Here is a 22,634-nt window from a genome sequence, read left to right on the forward strand (position 1 = left end):
TCCCCGTGTCCCGGGAACAGCTGTGCCGAAAGGATGCCGAGAATCCCTGCGAGGCTCCAAGGAAAAGATATTAACGCAGGGGGGGAGCAGCAGCGATATAATAAAAAGTCATAATAAAAGAGAGAACCACTGAGTGGATTAGCAGCCCGAACGCTGCTTGGCTTTTGGTTTCCTTTCCTCCAGCTTTTCCTGCGCCGCACGACAATCCGCTCGAATTCCTCCAGCCCGGAGACGCTCGGCTCCTGAATTTCAGACAGAGCTCCTGGAGGTGGCCAGGCTGCAGAGGCTGAGGGCATGGCTGGGAAATGTGACTGCACCGAACTCCACGGAGGGCACGTAGGCGCTGGCAGCAGGCATCGGGGGCAGTGTCACACCAGCTCCCCCGTGTCTGCACCCACCCCAGGTGGGGAAATAAAAGGCAGGTTTGGAGCTTGGTGTGTGTTTCTCAAGTGTATAAAGGTCGTAGGATACATCCCACTGTTTAAAAAACCCTAGGGCCTGCCACATACCAGCTCTTCCTTCGTGGAAGCGCAGAGCAGAGAATAATAAAATCATGCAAGGGATCTACAGGGATCACTGAGTTCAGCTCCTGACCCCACACAGGACATTCCCAGGTCCTGTCCCTGGGCACCAGAGAGGACAGATCAGTGCCTGCCCCTCCCCTTTGTGAGGAAAGAAGATGGATTTTCCCTGCTGGACTGCTCCAGCAGCACTGACCAGGGTGTAGGGCTGGGATGTCCCCACGAGGAGCGAGCAAACCCAGAGTGTGAGCTCACCCACCATGTACCCAACTCCAACACCCAGCACAAGGCGTGCAAGGACAACATTCCCTTTTCCTCCTTTAGAAACACCCAGGACAGTTTTGGGGGCACAGAGCATCTGCTGCCCAGAGCCGCCGGCTGTGTCAGGAATTTGGGATGAGACAGCAGCGAGGCTGTGGCGGTGGCAGCTGTTCCCTGCCCGCAGCCCTCCTGCCACGAGGGCATTTAAATTTTAAAGCACACTCCCCACTGCTTTCTCCTCCATTCCTGCCCTGCTCCCAGCAGCTGCTGGCCCACGAGGCACCCATGGGTTCGCTGGTGGCCAAGCTCCTTCTGCCCACCCTCAGCTCCTTGGTCTTCCTCCCCACCATCAGCATCGCGGCCAAGCGGCGTTTCCACATGGAAGCCATGGTTTACTTCTTCACCATGTTCTTCGTGGCGGTAAGAAGGTCTCAATTTCCCCTCTCCCTGCATGTTTTGTCCTCCCAAATGACCTCCTGTACCACTGAGAAGCTGATTCACCCCAGAGCAGCCAGCACAACCCCTAAAATATCCTTTTTCAGTTATTTCCCACCATGTGTGGTGCTGAGCGGCTGATTCTCCAGTTTAGGATGTCCTACAGTGTGGCCTTACAGAGATTTAGTTGTGTTTTATGGCTGAGATTAGGGAGAAGGTCTGGGTGCAAAGAGCCTTGACTGATTTGCAATGCTTTGGAGCTGGCTTTTCTCTTTGTTTTACAGCTGCTAAGTGGCCATGCTGAATTTAGGCTTTAAATTGCCTCCAGAATCTCTTGCTCTGCCTCTGTCATTTTAGCCAAAAGCACATAGTAGTCAAATTATTGATTTTGCAATTGCCAGCTGGGGATGGGAGCAATGCTGGAGTCAGGGGAGTTTCTGCACTGGGAAAGGAGAGACTGAAACAGGCTGAAATATAATAATTATTAACCCTTTATGGGTTGAAATGTGTCTTTTATCAGGCTCTGATTCCCTGGCCTTCCTTTGTGTGGAAATAACTAGTGAAGAAATGTCTGTACATATATAAAACATTTCTATTCCTGCTCCCAGCCATGTGCTGCCCTGGGCTTTGCATCCCTGCTAAGTGACTCCATACAGACACCAGCTGAGCACCCAAAGCAGCATTCCCACTGGAAAAAAATCTCCTGTTTGACTACATTTCAGTGATCTGCTAAAGAATATGAAGGAAACAGCTGATGTTGCATTTCCCACTAATCCCCATCCATCTCAAGGCATCTCATGAGGGTTTGCATGTTCCTTGTACAGAGAAACTGAGGCAGGGTAGATAAAGGATCTTCCCCGTGTGAAAAGCTTTTCCACAGGGCTCAGAATCAGGCTGGTCTCCTATTAAGGATCCACAGAACATCCTCGACCATTTGAGCTGATTAAACCTCCAGGCAGGGGGAGAAATTCTGCCAGTTCTATAAAAACTACAGGAGCAGTTAATATGAAAACATCCCTGAGCCCCCCGCCCCAGCTCCCCAGGGAAGCCAGACATCTACAATTTCATTTTGCACTGGGTCTGTGTCTGCTCCACCTCCTCAAGAAGCCAGTAGGAAAATTGGCACAGGTTTCGACGGGAGGTGGAACAGGTCCTCTCCGAAGAGATCGAAGAAGCAAAATCTCCCTGAGTGGGGAAGGGGAAGAAGGGAAAGGAGGAGAGGCAGCTGCCAGCATGGTGGGGAGGGGGTTGGAAGGGCAGCAGCTGCTGCTGTTGCATTTTTTGTTGCATCCTACTCCTCCTCCAGCAGGAGAGCTGAACAGAGCACTGAAAGCACATGGCCGTGGCAGACAAGTGCCAGGAACACGCTCTGCCTTCCACCCTTTCTTCCCCCTGGGCTCCAGACTCCCCGAGCCCAAACTCAAGCAGGGAGAAGAATTACAGCCGTGGTGCAATCTTTTCTAGAAGCTGCAGGCAGCCAGAGGGCTCGCAGCAATTCCCATTATAAATTATATCAGCATCCCCACCGGGCCGTGACAGCGAGCAGCGTTCCAAGGGCGCCCTGCCAAGCGGAGCAGGGACTTCTTCAGGAACAGCAGAGCTCCCTGGTGCTGCCACTGCAAAACCTGCAGGGCTGAGGGCTGGCAGGAAAGGGAGAGAGCCAAGCAAACACTGGGAGCATTCCTCTGATTGCACTGGAAAAGGTCTCTTGGAGTGGTCTGCAGTTTATGTTGCATGACAATGGGGTTTTTTGCGAATAACCTAATCAATGAGTTAATGGGCAGGAACTGGTGGTTTTTAAGGGAATGCACTAATGAGTGAATTCCCCAGCATTCAGAGTCTGGCCATATAAACCCTGTTTAGCCTGGACAGTGACCTGGCATCCATACATATTTCATCAGGACACTCATTCTGAATTGTTTTACAAGAATCTTTCGCAATTAAAACCACAACCCCAGAGTCCTCCTTCTGCTGGAGAGGCCACCCCCCCGGCACCCAGCTCAAAGCAGCTTGGTCATCAGATTGCAAATTCTGGCCAAGAGGCAAATTAAAGCCTGTCTTAGTTTGTACTAAAAGAGAAGAATGCTGATTCTTGGGCAATTTGCAACCGGGAACGATGACATTATCACTCAAATATATTCATTACTGCATATCAGTGATCCTGCTGTAGATGACACTGTTCTGGCCTGGCTGGCCATTCTCTCAGCAGCTACACTATTTCAAACCAGTTGATAAGAGTCTTTACCTTACTGGTAAGTGGGCAAGAAACTGATTTTCTGATTTTTTTTTTCTTTTTGAATAGTTTTACCACGTTTGTGATGGGCCTGGGTTATCAGTGCTGTGCTTTATGCGCTACGACATCCTGGAGTACTTCAGCATCTACGGAACAGCCCTGTCCATCTGGGTGTCCCTGATGGGTAAGAACTGGTCTGTTGTGTCTCCTGAAAGCTGCACCACTGGCAGAAAGGGCTGGATTTGTCAGGATGGCTGATGGGACAGTCAGTGGGGACAGTCCCCAGAAATGCCGCTCGCTCTGAGCTCCACTTGAGCTGTCACTGAAATTGTCCTTTGTGGAAGTCAGTCTGTGCCCTGGATTAATCCAGTTTTGTATCATTAACACCTTGGAAAGTCTTTGTAATTGGTGGGGTCCAGATCTGGAACTGTCCTGAGTAGTGGCTGGGGATGTTTTGCTCCTGGAGATAAAGAGCTGTGGCACCTGCTGGCGCTGCTGGTCAGGTGTTCCTCTGCCTGCACCAGCTCTCACATGTGTCCTCAACTTCAAATGACAGTAACACACTGGCAGCCTTGTGCTGAAGTTCAGGCAGGACAAGACTATGAGATGACCAAGTCTGAAACCTCATATACCAGGGAATTTCCTATTTCTCCTCATTTTCCCCATACCAGGCCCATCAGCTTGTCTTGCCTCACTTAGGGGCATTAAGAAATGCAGAATCTCCCACTTCCCTTGGTAGCATGAGAATCAAAGTGGTTTAGTCAAAACAAATATAACTTCCTGGTTTATCAAAAGCCTGGTCTGGGCTGATGGGAATATTAGATCTGCTTAGAAAAAGCAGAAATTTATTTCACTTCCTTTTTACTATAAATCCCACCCCTTGCCCTTTTATTCAGTTTTCCTTTTCCCCACATTTGCTTCACTCTCTTTTTCCTCATTTTGTTCCTTATTTGCCACCAAAACAAAATAAAATAGAAATGGAAAAAATACAAGGATAACAAAAAATTCAAACTTATCTTTTTCCCATTTTGTCACCATGAGTTTTGGAAGGATGTGAGTATTGATGGCAGAAGAAGAGAGCAGGGTCAGGGGAGAGAGATGTTCCAACAAACAAAGGTTTTGCTCGAAAATTTGGACCATTTCTAACTCCAGACAGAGTTCCCATTTCTCCCCATGATAAGCTGAAGTCAGCCCCAAAATGGCCACAGGATTTTCCCCTCTGCCCCCCCCAGGGATGATGCAGGACTTCCAGTAGGGATGGAGTTCCTGCAGCCTCAGAGCCCAGCACTAGCAGGGGTAACACTCCTCAGCTGGGTAAATTCATCCTGTGGGGATGCAGGAGCACTCCCCTTCCAGGGCATGCAATAGGATAAATTTACCATGCAGGGAAAAATATGTGGGGGAAATATTACCCTTAGAAATGGCTCTGTCCCATCAAAATGTGAGTCCCAAGGGGGCTCCCCCACTGCCCAGGGCACATCAGTGCTCCCTCTGCTCAGCTAGAAAAGGCAACGAGGCAAATGATTTCCAAAGGGCATTTTCAGTGGATAGCAGCAGTGTCAGGGTAGGTCAGAGCTGATCCAGACACTTTGGCTCCTTGCAGCAAAATTCAACTTGATTGCTTCATTACTGCGTTCAGAAACCTCGCGAAGAAATACAAATCCTGGACTAGGAGGTTTAAAATATTGACCCTCTGGGAAACAACAGAGATTAACATGCGGACGTTATCCCTTAGCCAAACTCCCTATAAAAGCACGATCCAAGGACATGGAAGGTGTGGTGACTGAAGCCCAGGGAAGCCTCTCGCTGTGGCTTGTAAAGCCCCAGTGCACATGTGCGGACGCAGACCCTTGGGCAAACTTCCCGGAATGCAAATCCAGGACAGCCATAACACAGCTGTGCAAGCTGGAAAAGCATGGAGCCCACTGGGATCCATAACTTTTATCAGTTATTACCCCATTCTGTGCTAAACAAAAGCCTCCAATAATTTACTCACACTGGCGACTTCCAGCTTGCAAACCCCGGGCAGGTGCCGGGCAGCTGGGACCCCATGGCATCAGTGGGGGAGTCCCACTGCTCTGGGGTGGTGGAGCCTGTGCCAGAGTGAGCTGGCAAGTTTGGGAAGGCTGGAGATGCAGGATGGACCCAAGAGCTGATTGTGGGCTCGCAGGGCATGAGGGTTTTTGCAATCGCCTCTGAATTCTGGGGCAAGGAAAAGGGAAATCATAGAGTGGTTTAAAGTGGGAAGGGATTTTAAAGATCATCTTGTTCTGGCCCCTGCCATGGACAGGGACACCTCCCACTATCCCAGGCTGCTCCAAGCCCCATCCAACCTGGCCTGGAACACTTCCAGGGATGGGGCAACCACAGCTTCTCTGGGTAGGGAATCTCCTTTAAGCTCCCCCATGCAACACTGAAATAAAACCCCAACAATCATCTCCTGGACCCACCACTCAGGTGCCTCAGGATGGTTTGCTTTGCCCCATGTGCCTCAGATTCCCCAGCAGTGTGACATGAGAAGAGCAGACATGAATACAATCCCAGGGCAGGGGGGAGAGACCCCAGGAAGGCTTATGGGGAGCAGCCTAAAAAGGGGGGCTGTGATCTGGCGCTCCCTCTTCTCTGTCCCTCAGCCCTGGCAGAGTTTGACGAGCCCAAGAGATCGACCTTCATCATGTTTGGAGTCCTCACCATTGCCGTGAGGATCTACCACGACCGCTGGGGCTACGGCGTCTACTCGGGCCCCATTGGGACAGCTGTGCTGGTGATCACGGTCAGATGGGTACGTGGGGCAGGATGGGCTCTGTGGGGTGCTCCTGCTGGGGAAAGGGCTGAACCCATCCAGGGATTTCCTCCTCAAGGTGCAACTCTCAGTCTCACAGTGATTTCTCCTTCAACCTGAGCAGAAGGCAGGCAGCAGCCTCTGTGATAAGTGCCAGATTCGATCGGTCTGAGCAATCTACCACATCTGCTGTCCCTGCATTTCTAATCAGGAGGAACGTATTTATGGAGTTTTTACAGCTACTCAGAGGCAGAGGGATCTGGTAAACTGCCCCAGCTCCGAGGAAGATGTGGGTAAAACCACAGTGATAAAGTGGGGAGGAATCTGTCTGCAGTCTGCCTGAATCCAGCTGGGACAGTGGGGCACAATGCTGCAGTCTGTGCCCCACTGGGCTGTGGACCCAGCTGGGAGTGAGGTGGGGAAGCCACTGCAGGAGTGATGGGATAAAAATTGCAGAAAGATGATGCCAAACATCGTGGAAATACATGGTGCAAGCCCCAGTTATAAACTGTCACTAAGCCAGCAGCTAAAAGCAAGTGGCCACTATGGGGAGGGGATGGGCAAGGAGGAGACCAAGGCACAGGAGCACCCTGCATCCTCCAGCCTGCAGCTGCTGTGCTGGGATCTGCTCTCCCAGAGCTGGGTTTGTGAGGGCACACACTCCCTGAGCTGGCTTTGGGGCTGAATATTAAAAAAACAGTTATTACAAGGAATGAGGGTGGAGCAGCCAGCTAAATCCAGGTGAATCCACTTGGTGTGCTCTCTCCTTCCTCCCAGCTGCAGAAGATGAAGGAGAAGAAAGGGCTCTATCCTGACAAGAGTGTCTACACCCAACAGATTGGTCCTGGCTTCTGTTTCGGGGCGCTGGCGCTGATGCTGAGGTTCTTCTTTGAGGTACCCGTGTGACACTCACCTTCCCTGAGTCTACAAGGTGTGAGGGACATCACCAAGAGAGGGACAGCCCCACCCACACCACTGGGCTGCATCCAGCCTTGCACAAAACCCAGCTCAAGTGTGGGGCTCCAGGGGTGGCATGCTGGGGACAAGGGTCCCTCCATGCTTGTCCCCATCCCCTGATCCATTCAGAGCAGGTGTGACAGCAAGTGGCACACAGGGCGATGCTCTGTCTCTTTTCCCCCCTTCAGTGAGTGACAAGGACAGGGGATGTGCTTTCCTCAGGGACATGTGGTCCTCAGAATGGCTTTGTCAAGTGCGAGCAGGGTTTTTTGGAAACTGGGCACGGGTGACTTAAGGACACCTCACAGCGACGCGGCAGGGACTGGATCCAACCCAGGCATGGCCGGATCCAGAGCTGGCTCCCGCCAAAGAAAAGACTCTCAGTGACTCCCAGGGGCACTCGATGCTGTGTTTATATCCTTCTCCTCCTGCTGCTGGCCAGTCCCCCCATCCTGCTGGGAAGGGTCCCGCCGGGCAGGCGATAACCCCCCGACACAGCTGCCGGCCGTGCCTGCGCTCAGCCCCGCTGTTACGGCCGCTCTGTGCTTTGGGAGCTGCGAGATACAACCTCACAGGCATCCCCAAGGATTATTTTTCAAAGCATTTAGTAATTGCAAATTCTAGCAGAACATAAAAATGTCACTTAGCAGAAGCCGCCTCCCCGCGCGCCCCGGCCTCGCCGCCGCGTCCTTTGCGGGGTAATGAAACACTTCATTCAAGAACGGGGAAATGTGCAAATTAGAACGTGTTAAATCCCCTTTGCTTTAGGGTTCTTTTTTCACTGGAAATCCTTTCTTCTCTGACAGCAAAGGGAGGCAGAAGGTTCAGGAATCTTTTTTATCCCCTTCCTTTTGGCTACTTGTAGAAATTTAATGTCCCCGGCCCTGCTGCTCCCGCTCCTCACGGTGCTCTCCCTGCCCGCAGGAGTGGGATTACACCTACGTGCACAGCTTCTACCACTGTGCCCTGGCCATGGCCCTCGTGCTGCTGCTGCCCAAGGAGAACAAGAAGGCTGGGAGCGCCGGGACCCCCGCCAGGCTGGACTGCTCCACGCTCTGCTGCTGCGTCTGAGCCCCCGGGCAGGCCGGGCACGCGTGTTCCTGCCCCTGGGTGATGGAGGGCTGCAGCCAAAAGGAAAATGCCTGCCTGTGCTGGGTTTTCCTCTGGCATCTTTTCCCACCAGCTCTGTGCCTGCTCTGGGATTTTCTCCGCTGGGAAGTTTCCTGGGTAACCTGGAAAGGAAGTGTTCCTGCCCATGGCAGGGGCATTGAAACAAGATGGGCTTTAAGGTCCCTCCCAAACCATCCTGTGATTCACTTTTCCACCACCAGCCCTAGCAAATTTTGCACTTCCAGTTTGGTACATATCCATATTCTCCCGGGAGGAGCACTCAGCTGGGCTGTGACCTGTCCCCTGCCCCAGGAGACCCCTGCCCTCCCAGGCCACGTCACCTTCTCCTGGGCTGTCCCATGCTCTGACCTGGCAGGACCCAAGTTGTCCCCTCTGTGCAGGTTTGCTGTGCACACAAAGCTTGGTTTGCAACACACAATTAACAGAACCTGTATTTTTTTGTGAGATATTAACTATTTTATTTATGCATTCTCTTGATGTAAATAATATATACTAACAAAGACCTTGCCAGTGTGCAATGCCAGCATTTCTTCAGCGGGGTGGGAAACTTTCCAGCTCCACTCAGCTCAGCTGAGGGCAGATGCCAATTCCACAGCAGAGCTCTGGGCACGGCCACCACAGCCCCTCAAACCTGGAGGAACCTGCAACACTGGGCACTTTGTCCTTGCAGACCTGCAGGCCCAGGCAGCAGGTGCCTCATTGGTATGGAAAGTACATGGAAAATGAGAGGCAGAGAAAAGAAGCTCCTGGAGGGAGGGGGGAGGGCTGTAAGCCTATAACATCTCCTCTAACAGACTATTTACTATAGCAGAAGTGTATGATTTATTTAGACTGTCTGGGAAAAAGGCCAAGACTATATGTCATGGACAATTAGAGCAGTATTGATATACAGAGATGTCCACAGAAAGCCCACATTAAGCCTGGGTTCCTCTGGAAGAGAAATCCACCCCAGTCATTCATCAGAGCAACTTCCTGCGACGGGGCAACAACCAAAACTGAATGAGCTTCCAACAAAAATAGAAATGAGTTATGAACCCCCAAGCATCCAAGAGTCACTGGCAAGCGGTGGCACAGCTGATGCAGCTGCATGCAGAGGCTGAGCTGGCAGAGAGCTTTCAAAGGGTTCCCCAGCACCTAAACCAACCTAAACCACACAGCTCCATTCCTTCCCAGCATCCAGGCTCCAGGATGTTTACAAGATGCTCTCAGGGTTTGCGTGCAAGGCTTTCCTCATTGCTTGCACACTACTGGAGCTCTCTGCCATGTGAGGGCTGCTCAGGGTGGCCTCAAAAATCAGGCCCAAGTGCTCTGATTTGGAGTGAAAGAAGTAGCTCAGCACTGCCTGCAAGAGATGCCTCTGAGGGTCCACAGCAGCTTCCTGAGGGCTCACCCCCATGGGCATCCCACGGCCCTGCTGGCTCTTTCCTGGGCGTTTGTCACCAAAATGCAAATACTCAACGCTGCCCGTCCCCAGCATCCTGCTCAGCAGTGCCAGCAGCCTGCCTCGTTTGCTGCAGCCACTGATCAGAGCCTCCTTCACCCCAGCAGCTCATTTTGGGACTGTCTGGCCCCTCCTGGGCTGCAGTGACAGGCACAGCCCTGCAGCAAGCCCTGGGGACGTGGCACTGTGGGCATGGTGAGAGCCTTGTGAGGGTCCAGGGCTGGGAAGAGGGCACTGGGTGATAATGGGCACAGGGTGATCACAACACCCAGCTGGGGCTGAGCATGAGGGACCAAAGGTTGCCAAACCCCATGCAAACATGGAGGGCACGTTACCTGAGGAGCAGCTGAGTGGATAAAACCTCCTGCTCCCATATACCTGCAGCATATTCAGCTGCAAAAACAAAAAACCCAAATTGTCTTGCACACAGCAGAAGGTTTGCTTTGTCCCTTCCTCTCCCTGCTGATGCCCCAGGGTGATGCTCCAGCTCTGCCAACCATCCATCCCTTCGCATCCCAGTGCAGGACCAGCACCCACCAGGTACTGACACACACCTGGGCACACCCACAGGGTCCCTGCCCTGGCACCAGCCCCGAGCTGATGGCAGCACCTGGCACCCCAACACCAGAGGAAGGTGCAGGGCTGGATCCACTACCCCGGGCAGGATATCCCCTGCAGCACCAATGCAGGGAAATATTATAAACATCTACAGCAACGTAGACAAAACAGTCTCTTGTAACCTTTTAGCGCTGCGGAGAGCTTTGCCTGTAAGAGCTCTTGAGCCCCTGCCAAAAATTCTGGCTGTTTTCATAAGAGTAGGTGTTTTCGTCTAAGGTGCAGTCTGAGTGCTGTGACCTTTGTCATGTCTGCTACTGAAATTTCCTGCTTCTCTGTTATTCTCTTCTTTGGTAAGACGATATGAAACCCAAAACTTTTATTGCCCCTTTTAAAGTGTCTTTATAGCTCCCCGTCTACTTCATATACTGTCTTACTCTTCAGTGCTGGGATATTACTTATGGGATCCGGGCTTGATGCTGCAAAAGGCATTTGGGTTTCACAAAGCCCAAACCGCCAGGGCTTTTTTAAGATCAGCCAGAGGGGGGGGAAGAAAAAAAAAGGCAGAAAAAAGGAAAAAAAGGAATGAGAGGGGAGGGACTGGGCTTTCCGCTCCGGAGGCATCAGCATCTGCTACCAGCACAGTCTCCCCTGCCTCTGCCAGGCCTCCCTGGGCACAAAACCCAAAATTTGCTTTGTGTCTGGGTCAGCATGGGGTGCCCATGGGCCCCCTGGGGATGGCATTGCACAGCATCTCTTCCCCTGCCAGCTGTGCCCTGGAGCTGGCAGCTCAGATGTGGCCGGGCAGCACAGCTGGTGCCAAACCCGGTGTGCAGCAGCTGGGGCACATCTGCCCTGGAGCTGGCACTGGGGGAGCCCAGCCCTGCTGGGGGGGCTCCCATGCACCCCATTTCCCAGCCCAGTTCTGGTATCAGAGCAGGCACATGAAGGATGTTTCCCCAGGGAAGGGTTGTGGGTGCCAAGTCTCTGTGCTCCCAATCCCATCCCTCAGGCTGTGGATTGTCACCTCCCTGTCATCCTGGTGACAGAAATCCCTTGGGATCTCATCTGCACACTCCCCAGCATCCCCACTGCAGTGGGAGCAGGGATCTGGTGTGCCAGAGGGGAGAGGGCTGGCGGAACTGTCCCCTCCAGGGGACATCCCCCCACACTTGCCTAGGGCAGGGCTGGCCGAGGAGGAATCAGAACCTACTCCTGCTGGAGGGGAGGCTTCCAGAGATGTCTAGGCAGGCTCAGTGCCAGCTAATCTTCCAGGCAAACTTTATCCAGATCCTTTTGGCTGCAGAAAGCGAAAAACCAGCCAGACCCAAACATAAAAGCCTGGTTTCTGCTGCCAGCTGCATGGGGCACTCCAGCAAAGGCCTTATCACCATGTGATTTTGAGAGACGGCTTCGGGTTGTCTTCTTCACGCTGCTCTTCCCTCCTCACCCTCCCATTGCCATTCCTCCATGCATGTTCAAGTGTTGAAACCAGCCAGGTTAATGCAGATGGTGGGGCCAAGGTTTTTCTTGTGCCCACAGTGACACTTCAGAGAGTGGTTTTGCTCCATCCTGAGGCATCAGGAGCTCATTGGGAGCAGCCTTCTCCCTGGAATTGCCAAAGGAACCAAAGTTTCCCCTGGAAAGCCAAGAGTGCTGGTAGGGGCAGGAGCTCTGTGGGGAGTCCAAGGGAGAACTCTTGCCCTGGGATCCTCCATCACCCTCCAGCTCTGTGCCCTGTGAGAGGGATAAATCAGGTCTGCAGGGGCAAAAGGAAGTCACCAGCCATGTCTTCCACAGCCCCAGGACATGGTGCAGATGCTCTGTGAGAACCCAGCCTTGTCCATCAGCCTGGAAAAAAAGGGAGATGGAGCAACTGAAGTGACCTATTTGGGATCACTTGGTATCTCTCAGCTTTGCTCCAGCTATCCCAGCCCCAATGAACATCCTTTTTGGGTGTAAAAGAAGGTTTCCTGCTCTCCTGGGCAGTCAGAAGGCACACAGGAACAGCAGGATGGAGTTAGGGCAGAGGCAACCGCAGGAATCACTAAAGTGGTACCTCCTGTGAGGGTGCAAACCTGCCTAACCCATCATTTATGGGAGAAAAAACACATTAATGCATCAGGATTCTGCTTAAAATGCCTCACAATGGTCCAGCACATTTCTCTTCCCTCCTCTTTCCTCTCAGCAAGATTCCCAACCAAACCTCCCAGCCCAGATGGGCAGGACAGCCCCATCCAGTGCCAGTGGCAGCACTGGGGTATTTTTGGGGCACTGCAGACAGACTGAGCCACACAGCTCCAGGGTGTTTTGGGGCACAGAGGAGCTCAGCTGCAGCACCACAGCCAGCCTGGGTGTTGCAGGGAGCCCCTCACACCCTCCCAGGTGCCTTTTTCCCCCAGAAGCGCCAGACATGGACGTGGCTGTGGACTCAACCCAAGGCACCAAACCCCGGGGCAGGGCAGATGTGGCACAGCCAGACCCTCTTGGCCCTTCCAGGGATGCTTCCCCAGCTGCAGAACCCCTCTCCAAGCCCAGGTTTGGTGTCTCCAGCCTCCCCACTCCTCCAGCAGAGCAGTGCCAGGTCCAAGGTTTTCGGTTTAGGCCAATCTCCCAGAAATTCTGTCATCATGCAGTGCATCACGCACACTGCCGGATCCGCATTACACAGAGCGTGGCTCCGCTCCAGCCCCTCTTAAAGGAGTGGAAAAACCCTCCCTCCTACAATGGGAGCTGGCTCGGGCCCTGATCTGACAGATAGGAGTTGTTCTAAGCTGGGAATATCTCGTGGCCCCAAAGTTTCTCCTGGAAAGGGACAGGGCAGGGGGTCTGCAGAGCGAGTGCTCCCGACCCTGCAGCCGCCTTCCAATGAGCGTTTAATGAGCCATCGTTATCTGATCCACGTGCTCCAAATGCAAGGAAAACGCTCAGGTTTCCAACTGCACACATCACCTGATGCTCATAAAATGAGCTGATGTGTCTGGGAAGCCCCAGACCCAAAGAGACATTATTTAAATGGACGGGAAAAAAAGTCAATTATGCTTTAAAAACACCCGTGTGGGCAGACAGGGATGGTGGCTGCTCTCCCCTGTTTTCCTCTGGTTTTCCAGCAAAGCAAATGTTCACTGATAAAACTCACAATCTCCTTATAAAGGCAGGATCGTTTTGCCTGTAAAAGGGAAGGTTTGGGGGAAGTTTTACACACGTCTCTACTCTCTTTATGTCTTTATTTGCATTTTCATTTCCACAGTAGTGGAGCTAATCTGAATGGAGCAGGAGCGAGGGTCCAGGTTATAACCAAAGTATCAGGTAGCACCTTCACATCTGGAAGGGATTTTGACACAACTTCTCCCAGACTGTTACAGACAGTTTAAAAGCAAAATCTGATAAATAGCAAATGTTTAACAAGTCAATAGGAAGCTGCATTTGCAAGAACATGTGGCTCTAGCCGGCCTAGCACCGCCGCACTGCCAAGGCCCTTCAAACGCATCCGCACACATCCCTGCAGCACACAGTGAGGGGCTGCCGGGCTCTGCCCCGGCCAGGCTCAGTTACAGGGGGAAGGATTAAACACAGATGTGTCTTTGTATGGCCAGACATCTCCAGCTTCAAAGCCTGAGAGGGTCCCGAGCCTCCCTGCTCTGGTGGCAGGGGCTGGATTCTCCTTCCCGGCCTAAACCGAGCCCTGCTCGTTTCCATGAGCCCCAGCCTGGTGTTTATGGTGAGAAGGGGACAAAGGGAGCTGAAGAGGCCAGGAAAGCAGCACAGAACCCATTGTCACAAACCTCCTGTGGGCTGGGCACTGCTGCCCCTGTCACAGGAGGTTTTGGGGCTGATGAGGCCCCACTCAGGTCACTGCACTGATGGCCACAAGCACACAAGGTGTCACTCCCATTTTGCACAGCTTGGCATCTATGAGGCCCCCAATCCACAAGGCAGAGGTGGATTGCATTTATACCAATTTACGCCTTTAAAACTCCTTTTCCAACCCTTGGGAGCCACAGCCTCCCCAGGACAGCGGTCACTGGCCACAGAGGCAATGCTCTCCTGACAAAAAGTGCCACAGGACACAAAATCTTTCTCAGTGTTGCAACCCTGCCTGGTTTGGGGAGACATCATTCCCAAAATGTGGGAAGAGGCATTAAAAGGGAGAGAATTATGCAAGAGGGGGGAGCAGAGGGGGTGACAGAGGAATAAGAAGTGACGAGGAAAACCACCAGAAACCCTCCAGGATGCCTGCCCATATTTAAAGATAATGTGTCCAGCCCTCTTGCCAAGTCCCACTCATTTGGAGCCGAGCTCACATTTTGGATTAATTTTAAGGCAGTTCCTAAAGCATCTCACTCGCACAAGGAAGAATTTTTGCCTCCTTGGCCAAGGTGACCTTTTAAAAAATCTCACTCGCTATTTTTCAACCTCTCACTCATTTAAAATTGTCATTGCCCGGGTGCTGTGGGGCACTCAGTGCAGACAGTTTGTGTTCTGGCATTCTCCAGCCCCACAGAGCATCCTGGGTGTGAGCATGGGGAGCCAGGGAAGGATTTCTCTGCAAATCAGAGCCCTTCCCTCATCTGTGAGCACCACTCAACCAAGCACTGAGAGCAGAAATGTCCCTCCTGCACACCCACATGGGCTGCTTGAAAGTTTTCCCTTCAAACTCTTCCAGATATTGGGGTTTTTGAACTAAAATATTGTGTGGACACATGAATGTGCTTTTTGTCTGAGGAATTAAATTGCAGATGTTGTCCCCAAATGGTGGCTGTCCTGTTGCACAGGGGTTTTCTGCTCTGAGCCACCTCAAGCTGTGCCCCAGCTGCCCAGTCTCTGCTGGGAGGATTCATCCCAGAGGTGCCATTCCCATCTCCCAGCCACAACACAGAGACAGTTTTGGAGCAGAAACATGAGAAGAGCCCCTCCCCAAACCTCCACCCAGCCCACCTTCTCACCCAGGCATCTGCAGCATCCTAATCATCCCGGAATCCAAAGCACGGCCACGCAGGGATTTCAGATGCTTCCCATTCAACTCCAACATTTGCAAAATGCTCAGCCACTGACTCACAGAGGGCCAGGACAGCCACAGCCCTCACTGCACCATGGCAGGAATCAGTGCACCACCCCAGAGGGGTTTTTGACCAAAAAAAAGAGAGATTTTTGGGAACCAAGCATCCCTAGGTACCACACAGCTTTCCCAGCACACCCAGGGTGTGGGCCATGGAAGTTGCTCATTTTTGCTGGTGATCCCAGATGTCACACTGGGGTTTTGAGGGAGTGATCAGAGCAGCGGAGGGGAAAAGCATCATCTGTGAGGGATTGGGAAGGGGGAGCTGCAGGGAGAGCTCAGTGTGGGGGTGCAGAAGGTGCAGGAAGGGAATCCAGAGGCTGCAGGATGTCACTCAGCTGCTGCTTGGGCTTTTGGGAGCAAAACAGGTAAGGGCAGACACTTCACCTCACACCTCGAGCCCTAAAGATGAAGCGACAACAGCAGTGATCAGAAATTGTCCCTTTGGCTGGAAAAAAACCCATAAATCACAAGATCTCTCTGTTCCCTGAGTCCAAAGGCACCGAAAGCAGCATGAGGACATCCTTCCCACAGCAGCTCTGCTGCATGAGCATCCCTAAGGCCCTGGGGGAACCCAGACACACAGAGGCAGCCACAAGAATGAGACAGATATTTGGGGTTTCAGCTTAGCACAACCAGCAAGAAAAGTTGAGCTTGGGTTTAACTGGATTTGGGACATGAAGTTTTAGGGCAGCTCCTGGTTTTATTTAAAACAGTTCAACCATAACCTCATCCCACGAGGGAAATGCAGAAATTCAAGGTGCTTCTTGTGCAATAGATGCTGCTCCCTACTCAGGCAGGTCTGGGATAGTGCTCAGAGTTTTGCTACATCCCTGTCCAGGCTAAAGGAGAGACCACACACAAAACGTTTTCAGGATGCCAGCAGCTGTGCACAAAGCATTTGGTTTACATTAATTATGTCTGGACAAAAAAAAAATAAAAGGGGGAGAGAAGGAGAGCGAGCGAGTGGAGGACAGGAGGGATGCAGGGAGGCTTCTGCATGGCGCTGATAAGATCTGCTCTGATCCCACCTGGAGGTCACAGCACATGCTAGGCGTCTTAACACCTCCTGCCACCCAGAGCAGCCCTGTGAACACCTCAGGGAATACCAGGAACAAACAGAGCCCTTGACACCCTCAGAGACTTCGTGGGACCCTGTCCCCCGAGCTTTGCTCCTCTTCTGTTTCCTTCTTCCTCCTTCTCTGAGCAGAAATGTTCCCAAGAAAGCCCGAGGAAGGCAAAACAAATTCTGCTGCTGGCAGCTACCAGGGTGGGAAACAGCACATGAGAGGGGAAGAGGTGGATGGGAAGAGGAGTCATAAAAACCAGGAAAATCCCCTTTGTTCCACAGCTGTGCAGAAACCCCAGCAGAGGCTGCACAAAGCCCTTCCCCATCTTCTCTCCAGGGAGCAGTGGGGACTCTGCAGGGTCAGGAACTGGTGGGCACCCTGTACCAGACCAGACCTGTGGCCCCCAGTCCCCTCCCCAGGGGCAAAGGAACCTGGTGAGGTGCAGGCTGAGCCTGCCTTGCTCCGGGCAAAAAGACTGGATTGATCAGATCCCCACAAAGTAAAACCCACCACGAAAGCTCCATGGTGCTGCTCACTGGGGGAGAGGGGAAGTGCTGTTCTCACCTTGGGCTGCACCAGCATCACCCCAGTGGCCCAGCAGCACACAGAGGGACATCCAGACCCCACTCCCAACAGAGGACACCTGCCTGCAGGGACTGGGCTGAGGGGACACAAGAAGCTGCCTGTGACCTCCAGCAGCTGCACCCCTGCCCCACATCCCCATCCCACACAGCCTCCCTGGGCTCTGTGTGCCCAGAGCAGTTCCTGAGCAGGGAGCTTGCTGTGACAGGAGCTGCACAAATCCTAAATCCATCCCCATCCCCCAGCAGCCACCCAGCCAGGTGCTGCTCCAAAACAAGTGATGTCAGGTGGCAGCGCTGCCAGGCACAGGCAGCTGGAAGAGCTGTGCTGCCATCCCAGAGGGCTGCAGTGGCCAAACCCCCTTCCAAAACCCGCTGCTGTCCGGGGCAGCCTCGCTGCTTGATGAATTTTGGCGCTGCAGCAGCAGCAGCAGCGTCTCAGAGGGCCTAGGCTGCGCACGCCAGAGCTGGACTGACCCATGTCAGAGGTGATTAATTTATCAGGCTTTTGGCACCCACTGCTCCCCGCCAGACAAACAATATCCCAAATTCCAGGCCCTCCCGCCCAGCAGATGTGTCTGCGGCCAGGGCCAGCCCCGCTCCCGGAGCCGCTGCGGGGATGCAGCACCCAGGGCTCCCGTGGTGCTTCCTGTGAGAAACAACTGCTCCCTTCGAAAATTTAAAGAGGTTTGTTAAACCTTGACAAAAGTACAACAGTGTTTTCTCCCCCTGGGGGTTGCATCAGCCAGCCCTGGCCCCTCCCAGAGTCTGTCAGTCAGCTCTTTGCCATTTATCGGTGGAGATTGCTTTCCTGTAACTGTATTGGAGGTCAGGTGTTGCCTGCCTCACCCCCTAAGCACCAAGCTTTTCCATTCCCAGCTGCCCCACGCAAGGGGTACACGAGCACACCTTCTTTTCATCTATCCTAGACAACCCCGGCTGTCTGATGGCAACAATACAGGGGGGAAAGGGGAAACCTGGCGAGAACAGAGGACATCTAAACTACAACAACATAACTACACATCACTGAAGCTTTTCTCAATATTCACACAATAGTTATCTTTTAATTGCGAGAGCCAATCATCTCATTATCCATCTATAACACTTCCCATCCCTGCAGAGGGCAGAGCCTCCTCTGGGAGAAAAACCCAGGGCTTTGTGCTGGGCTGCCACCCCCTGGGTCCAGCCTCTCCCCTGAGGAGGAGGAGGATGATGGGGTGTCACCGCACCGAGCCCTCCAGCCCAGGATGAGCAGCAGCATCGTGTCACAGCACTCAGCAGCCCTTGGAGCATGTCTGCGTTTGAAGCAAGCAAGCACTGGTTCAGGCCTAATTAAATTAGCATTAATCTGTTATCATCAGGAAAACACGCCAGGCCTCGAAGGGACAGATTAACGAAGTTGTTGTTGTTAGTGGAGAGGGTCAGAGGATGGGGCACAGCATCACTGGGAGTGCTGTTTGAGCCCTGAACTCTCCATCCCTGCCTCCTCCAGGGTTTAAAGCAGGAAATCAAGAGGGCAGTGACATCACTCACATGATGCAGAGCACTTGGATGTCGGGCTACCAAGAAATGGGAGATTTTTCATCCTCTCCCCCCACTCTGCTGCCTTCCCCTGGGATTCCAAGGATGGATGGAGCAGGGGAGCAGCCAGCCCCTCCAGCTCCCAGCACTGGCCGTGGGGAGACCTGCTCCTGGCTCAGTTCTGAGCTCTCCCTGACGTCAGGGCGAGGGGTAGAGAGCAAGCACATGGGGAAACAACCCATTATTTATCCCCAAAAGGTCACCGAGCACCTTGGAAGGGGCTGGAGCTGGATCCCCACGGCCCAGAGGGGGCCAGTGTCTCCTCGAAGGAGAGGTTTCACAATTCATCTCATTTGCTCGCTGTGGCATTTTCATCACGGTAGTCCGACTTATGCAATTACATAAAAAACATCTAATGAAATCTCGGTGACACAAAACATGAACGTTTATATTGGCCTCCCCGTGCCGCGGAGTTGATTTTGGCCGGGCCGTCCAGACAGACATTCTGCATTCTTCAGAGATTAAGCATTGAAACGCTCCGGAGAAACCCAGCTGCCCGCTCCCCCTGCAGCCGCGCCGCTAATTCCAACCACATGCTCGGGAAAAGGGAACGAATCCCTTCCAAACACACGGGCACCACCGGGACCCGGCACCCCGGGCACCCCCCGAGGGCATCCCGGCCGCGAGCACCCGAGGATGCTCCTAAATAAACAGCACAGAGAGGCTGAGAGCTCGGATGGAGCGGGGATAAAGAAGGTCCTGCGGTGGGATTGTTGTGGAAATAAGAGGAGGAATGGATAAAGCCCATGCCGCAGCTCGCTGGGTTATCAGCCAGCCTCCAGAAAGAAATCATGAGCCCCAGAGGCTCTGGGCAATGGGACCTTCATCCTGGTTTGGTTGCCATCTCCCTGCTTTAAAAGTTCTTCTGCCTCCCATTAAAATTGAGCTGATCTTTAAAATAAAGGGGAAGGAAGAGGAGGATGAGGTGTGGAGGGTGGGGAGTTTGTCCACACAGAAAGCTGGGCAAGAAGTGACAGCCCCTGGGGTGGGGACAAGGGGAGCAGACACCCCATCCTGATATTGCCCCATCACCCCCAAGGTGTGGGTGAGCCCTGAGTGGCCCAGAGCACACTCAGGTGCCCCTGGGTGATGCTGCTTGTGGATGGCCACAGCACCGAGGAGCAGTCACTTTGCTGTCCCCAGCCACCACAAATCCCTGCTGCCCCCATGGCCATTCCTGTGTTTTAAGGCTCAGAGCAGTGATTCCACTGCAAATCCCCACTCTGTGCCTGTTGCATCCTGAGGAATGCTGCTCATCTGTGGATGGGCTGTCCAGAAGGGCACCTGTCACATCAGGTGACACCACCAGAGCAAAAGCCACTGCAGCACAGTGTGCAGAGCTCCAAACCCTGCACGAGCCCTCACTGGTGTCCCAGGACAAAGCAGGGCAGATCCCAGCTCACGCCACCAGCAATTCCTCCAAGTATTGTTCAGCTCAGGGACAGGGACCAGCACTGCCTCACTCAGACGTGGCCACCAGGCTCCTGCCCCACACCACTGACCACATCTGGAGCTCTTGGAAAGCCCCAGACTGTCCCTTTTGTGGCAACAGAGGGGCTGAAGCACAAAACCCACCAGCCCCAGACCCTCGACCAGTGCCTTTATCTTAAGGGCAGAAAATTTTGACATGGGCAAAACAAGATGTGAGGGCTGAACCTGCTGCTGGCCCTGACCCTGCAACAACAAGGGGGGCTCAGTGAGCAGCAGCCCCCTGCCTTGGGCTGGAGCCCCCTCCCCTCTGGCCTGCCCACACGGGATATCTGCAAAGGCTCCAGCTTTATCACCCTGCACGGGAGGAGGAGGAAAGGCTGGAGGAGGGGAAGAGGGAGAGGAAAAATAGCCCCTTATTCCACTTTCATCAAGGAAGCATCCAGCCGTCCAAAAAATTTAATGTCATATTTTAGCAAGAAAAACAGCTGTTGTGGTACTTTAAGGCCCAGCATATTTTGGCCAGAGCTGCATGTTGTGGATATTGGCTGAGTCAAGGTTAGCTGTTAAAAGGCAGAAATTCTAGACCCATATGAAGAAACATCGCGTTCCTCTATATTCAGATAATATTTACTTCCAAGCCTGTTTTGTTTTGTTTTCTTCTCCCTCCTGGAGTGAGGCCTGGCCCTGGGGCTGTGCCTGCCCTTGGCATTGCTGCTCCCTGGCCAGGACAGAGCAGTTTGGGGGCGATGGGAAAAGCAAGGGAGGCTCAGCCTGGCACCTCATACTTGAGCTTCACCCTCTGATTTTCAGCCTTGCCAGGCTTTGTTTGAGCCATGCCTGGTGCACAGGGACAGAGAGAGGGACAGGAGCTGGGATGGAGGTGGTGGGTCCATCCCAGCAGCACAGGCACTGACAGGGGGTCAGTCACATCCCCATGGTGCCACAGCAAGGATGGGGACACAGGAGACACCATTGGTCCTATGGCACAGCAGCCACAGGCCTTTCACCACTCAGTTTGAGTCAAATTTCATTCCTCCCAAAAGGGAAAGATGCCAACAAATCCATGGCAGAAAAAGGGGGAGCAAGGTCCCAGGTCATCAATCCCCAGCTCCCCAGGAGGGGCAGCTCTATCCTGGGTAAGGTGCAAACATTAACCCTACAAAACTTTAGTGTAATTTTAACACAGTGTTTTGCAGCTTTATCTTTTATAACTTTGTTCTGTCAGTGCAAATCTATTTCCAAGCTGTCACCCATTTAAACACCAGTATCCAGTGCTATGGCCAGGCTGTCAGGGGACAGGCAGGGTGCAAAGGTCTTTGTGAGGCAGCTCCTTCCAGCTCCCACCTGTGCTGTGAGAGCAAACAGAGCTGAATTTCTACCGGAATTTCTACTGGAAATGAAACCCCAAAAACCCAAAAGAGAGGCCATGGAGTCCCCAGGTCCCCAGACCCGTGTGAGCACTGTGCCACCCAGGCTGGAAGTGACTCATCTTCTCGTAAAGCTGGTTTGCTAAGGAAGAAAGAAAAGCTTTTGCCAAGAAACAATTCCTCAGTGCCTGCCAAGCTCAGCAGGAGCAATCCACGCTGTCTCTGCTTCCCTGGAGCACCCCACTGTGGTGCCACCTTCGGAGCTGGACCCTCATCTCCCTGCAGCACCAGGGTTTTCCCCTCCACTCCCCAGCCCATGCCACGCCAAACCCTCACCACAGAGCCACTAAACACAGCCCCACATGGATCACCAAACCCAGACCCAGGGAGAGGAAAGGCTGTGGATGAAAAAAAAAAAAAAGGAAAAAAGAAAGAAAAAAAGGATTAAAAAAAAAAAGTCCAAGGTGGAACCGCAATGTTTATAAAATGGGTCACTGAATTATACATAAAAATATTTTCCTTGTGGATGCAATTACTTCCTGGACTTGTTATTCCACAGATGCTTAAGTTCGCCTCAAGCAGCTCCAATAAATGCTTTACAGTCTGCAAGATCAACAGTAGCAGCGCTGGAGCGGATTGAGCAGCGCTGGTTCAAATTTGTCAGAAAACCACACAGTGTTTTCATGCGCACGTTTCAGAAACCCAAACAAAACCATTCCCAACCGTCGTGCTCCCTTTCCTTACGCTCCTTAATGGCTTTCACATGAGCTCCTCCAGACATGGGCACTGCCCCAGGGGCTGCAAACACCCAAAAACTCCAGGGAGCTCCCGGGAGGGGACAGGGACAGAGGAGGGGTGACACCTGCCATCCCTGCTCCTGGATTTTCACATCCCATCCTCCTGCAAGGCCTGGCTCACCCGTTAGGGACCCGGGGGGCAGTGGGATGTGCAAGGGGCTTAGGAGGCTTTCCCAAGGGAAATGAATTTTGGGGTCAGCCCTACCTGCTGGGTGACTGAGAGTTCAGGGGCTGCAGGGGACAGGAGGCCTGTGGGGTTTAAAAGTGCAGGGACAGCATCCCAGAGGAGCTGCAGCAAAGCAGGTGGGAAGGGAAAGGAGCTCTGTGGCATCAGCATGTGGCTCTGAGTTAACACCCATGGTGAGGACATGGTTTTGGGGTTTTTTCTCCTCTATCCAGCCACAAAATTGAGAGAAACTCAAAGTCGTGAAG

General features: G+C 52.9%; 2 protein-coding genes across 2 annotated transcripts in view; one reads left to right on the forward strand and one right to left on the reverse strand.

Annotated features, from left to right (window-relative positions):
- ADAMTSL2 (ADAMTS like 2) overlaps window positions 1-22,634 on the reverse strand; it is a 60,546-nt gene that overhangs the window by 34,390 nt on the left and 3,522 nt on the right. The gene's annotated exons all lie outside the window — the stretch shown is intronic.
- Window positions 782-8,823, forward strand: MYMK (myomaker, myoblast fusion factor). The gene is given in 7 exon segments (XM_005421261.3): window positions 782-932; window positions 935-976; window positions 979-1,202; window positions 3,520-3,634; window positions 6,084-6,232; window positions 7,010-7,126; window positions 8,114-8,823. Coding segments are annotated over 7 exon segments (945 nt in total). The 3' UTR covers window positions 8,261-8,823.

The sequence above is a fragment of the Geospiza fortis genome, unplaced genomic scaffold (genome assembly GCF_000277835.1).
Source record: "Geospiza fortis unplaced genomic scaffold, GeoFor_1.0 scaffold27, whole genome shotgun sequence".
In the NCBI taxonomy this organism is placed as follows: domain Eukaryota; kingdom Metazoa; phylum Chordata; class Aves; order Passeriformes; family Thraupidae; genus Geospiza; species Geospiza fortis.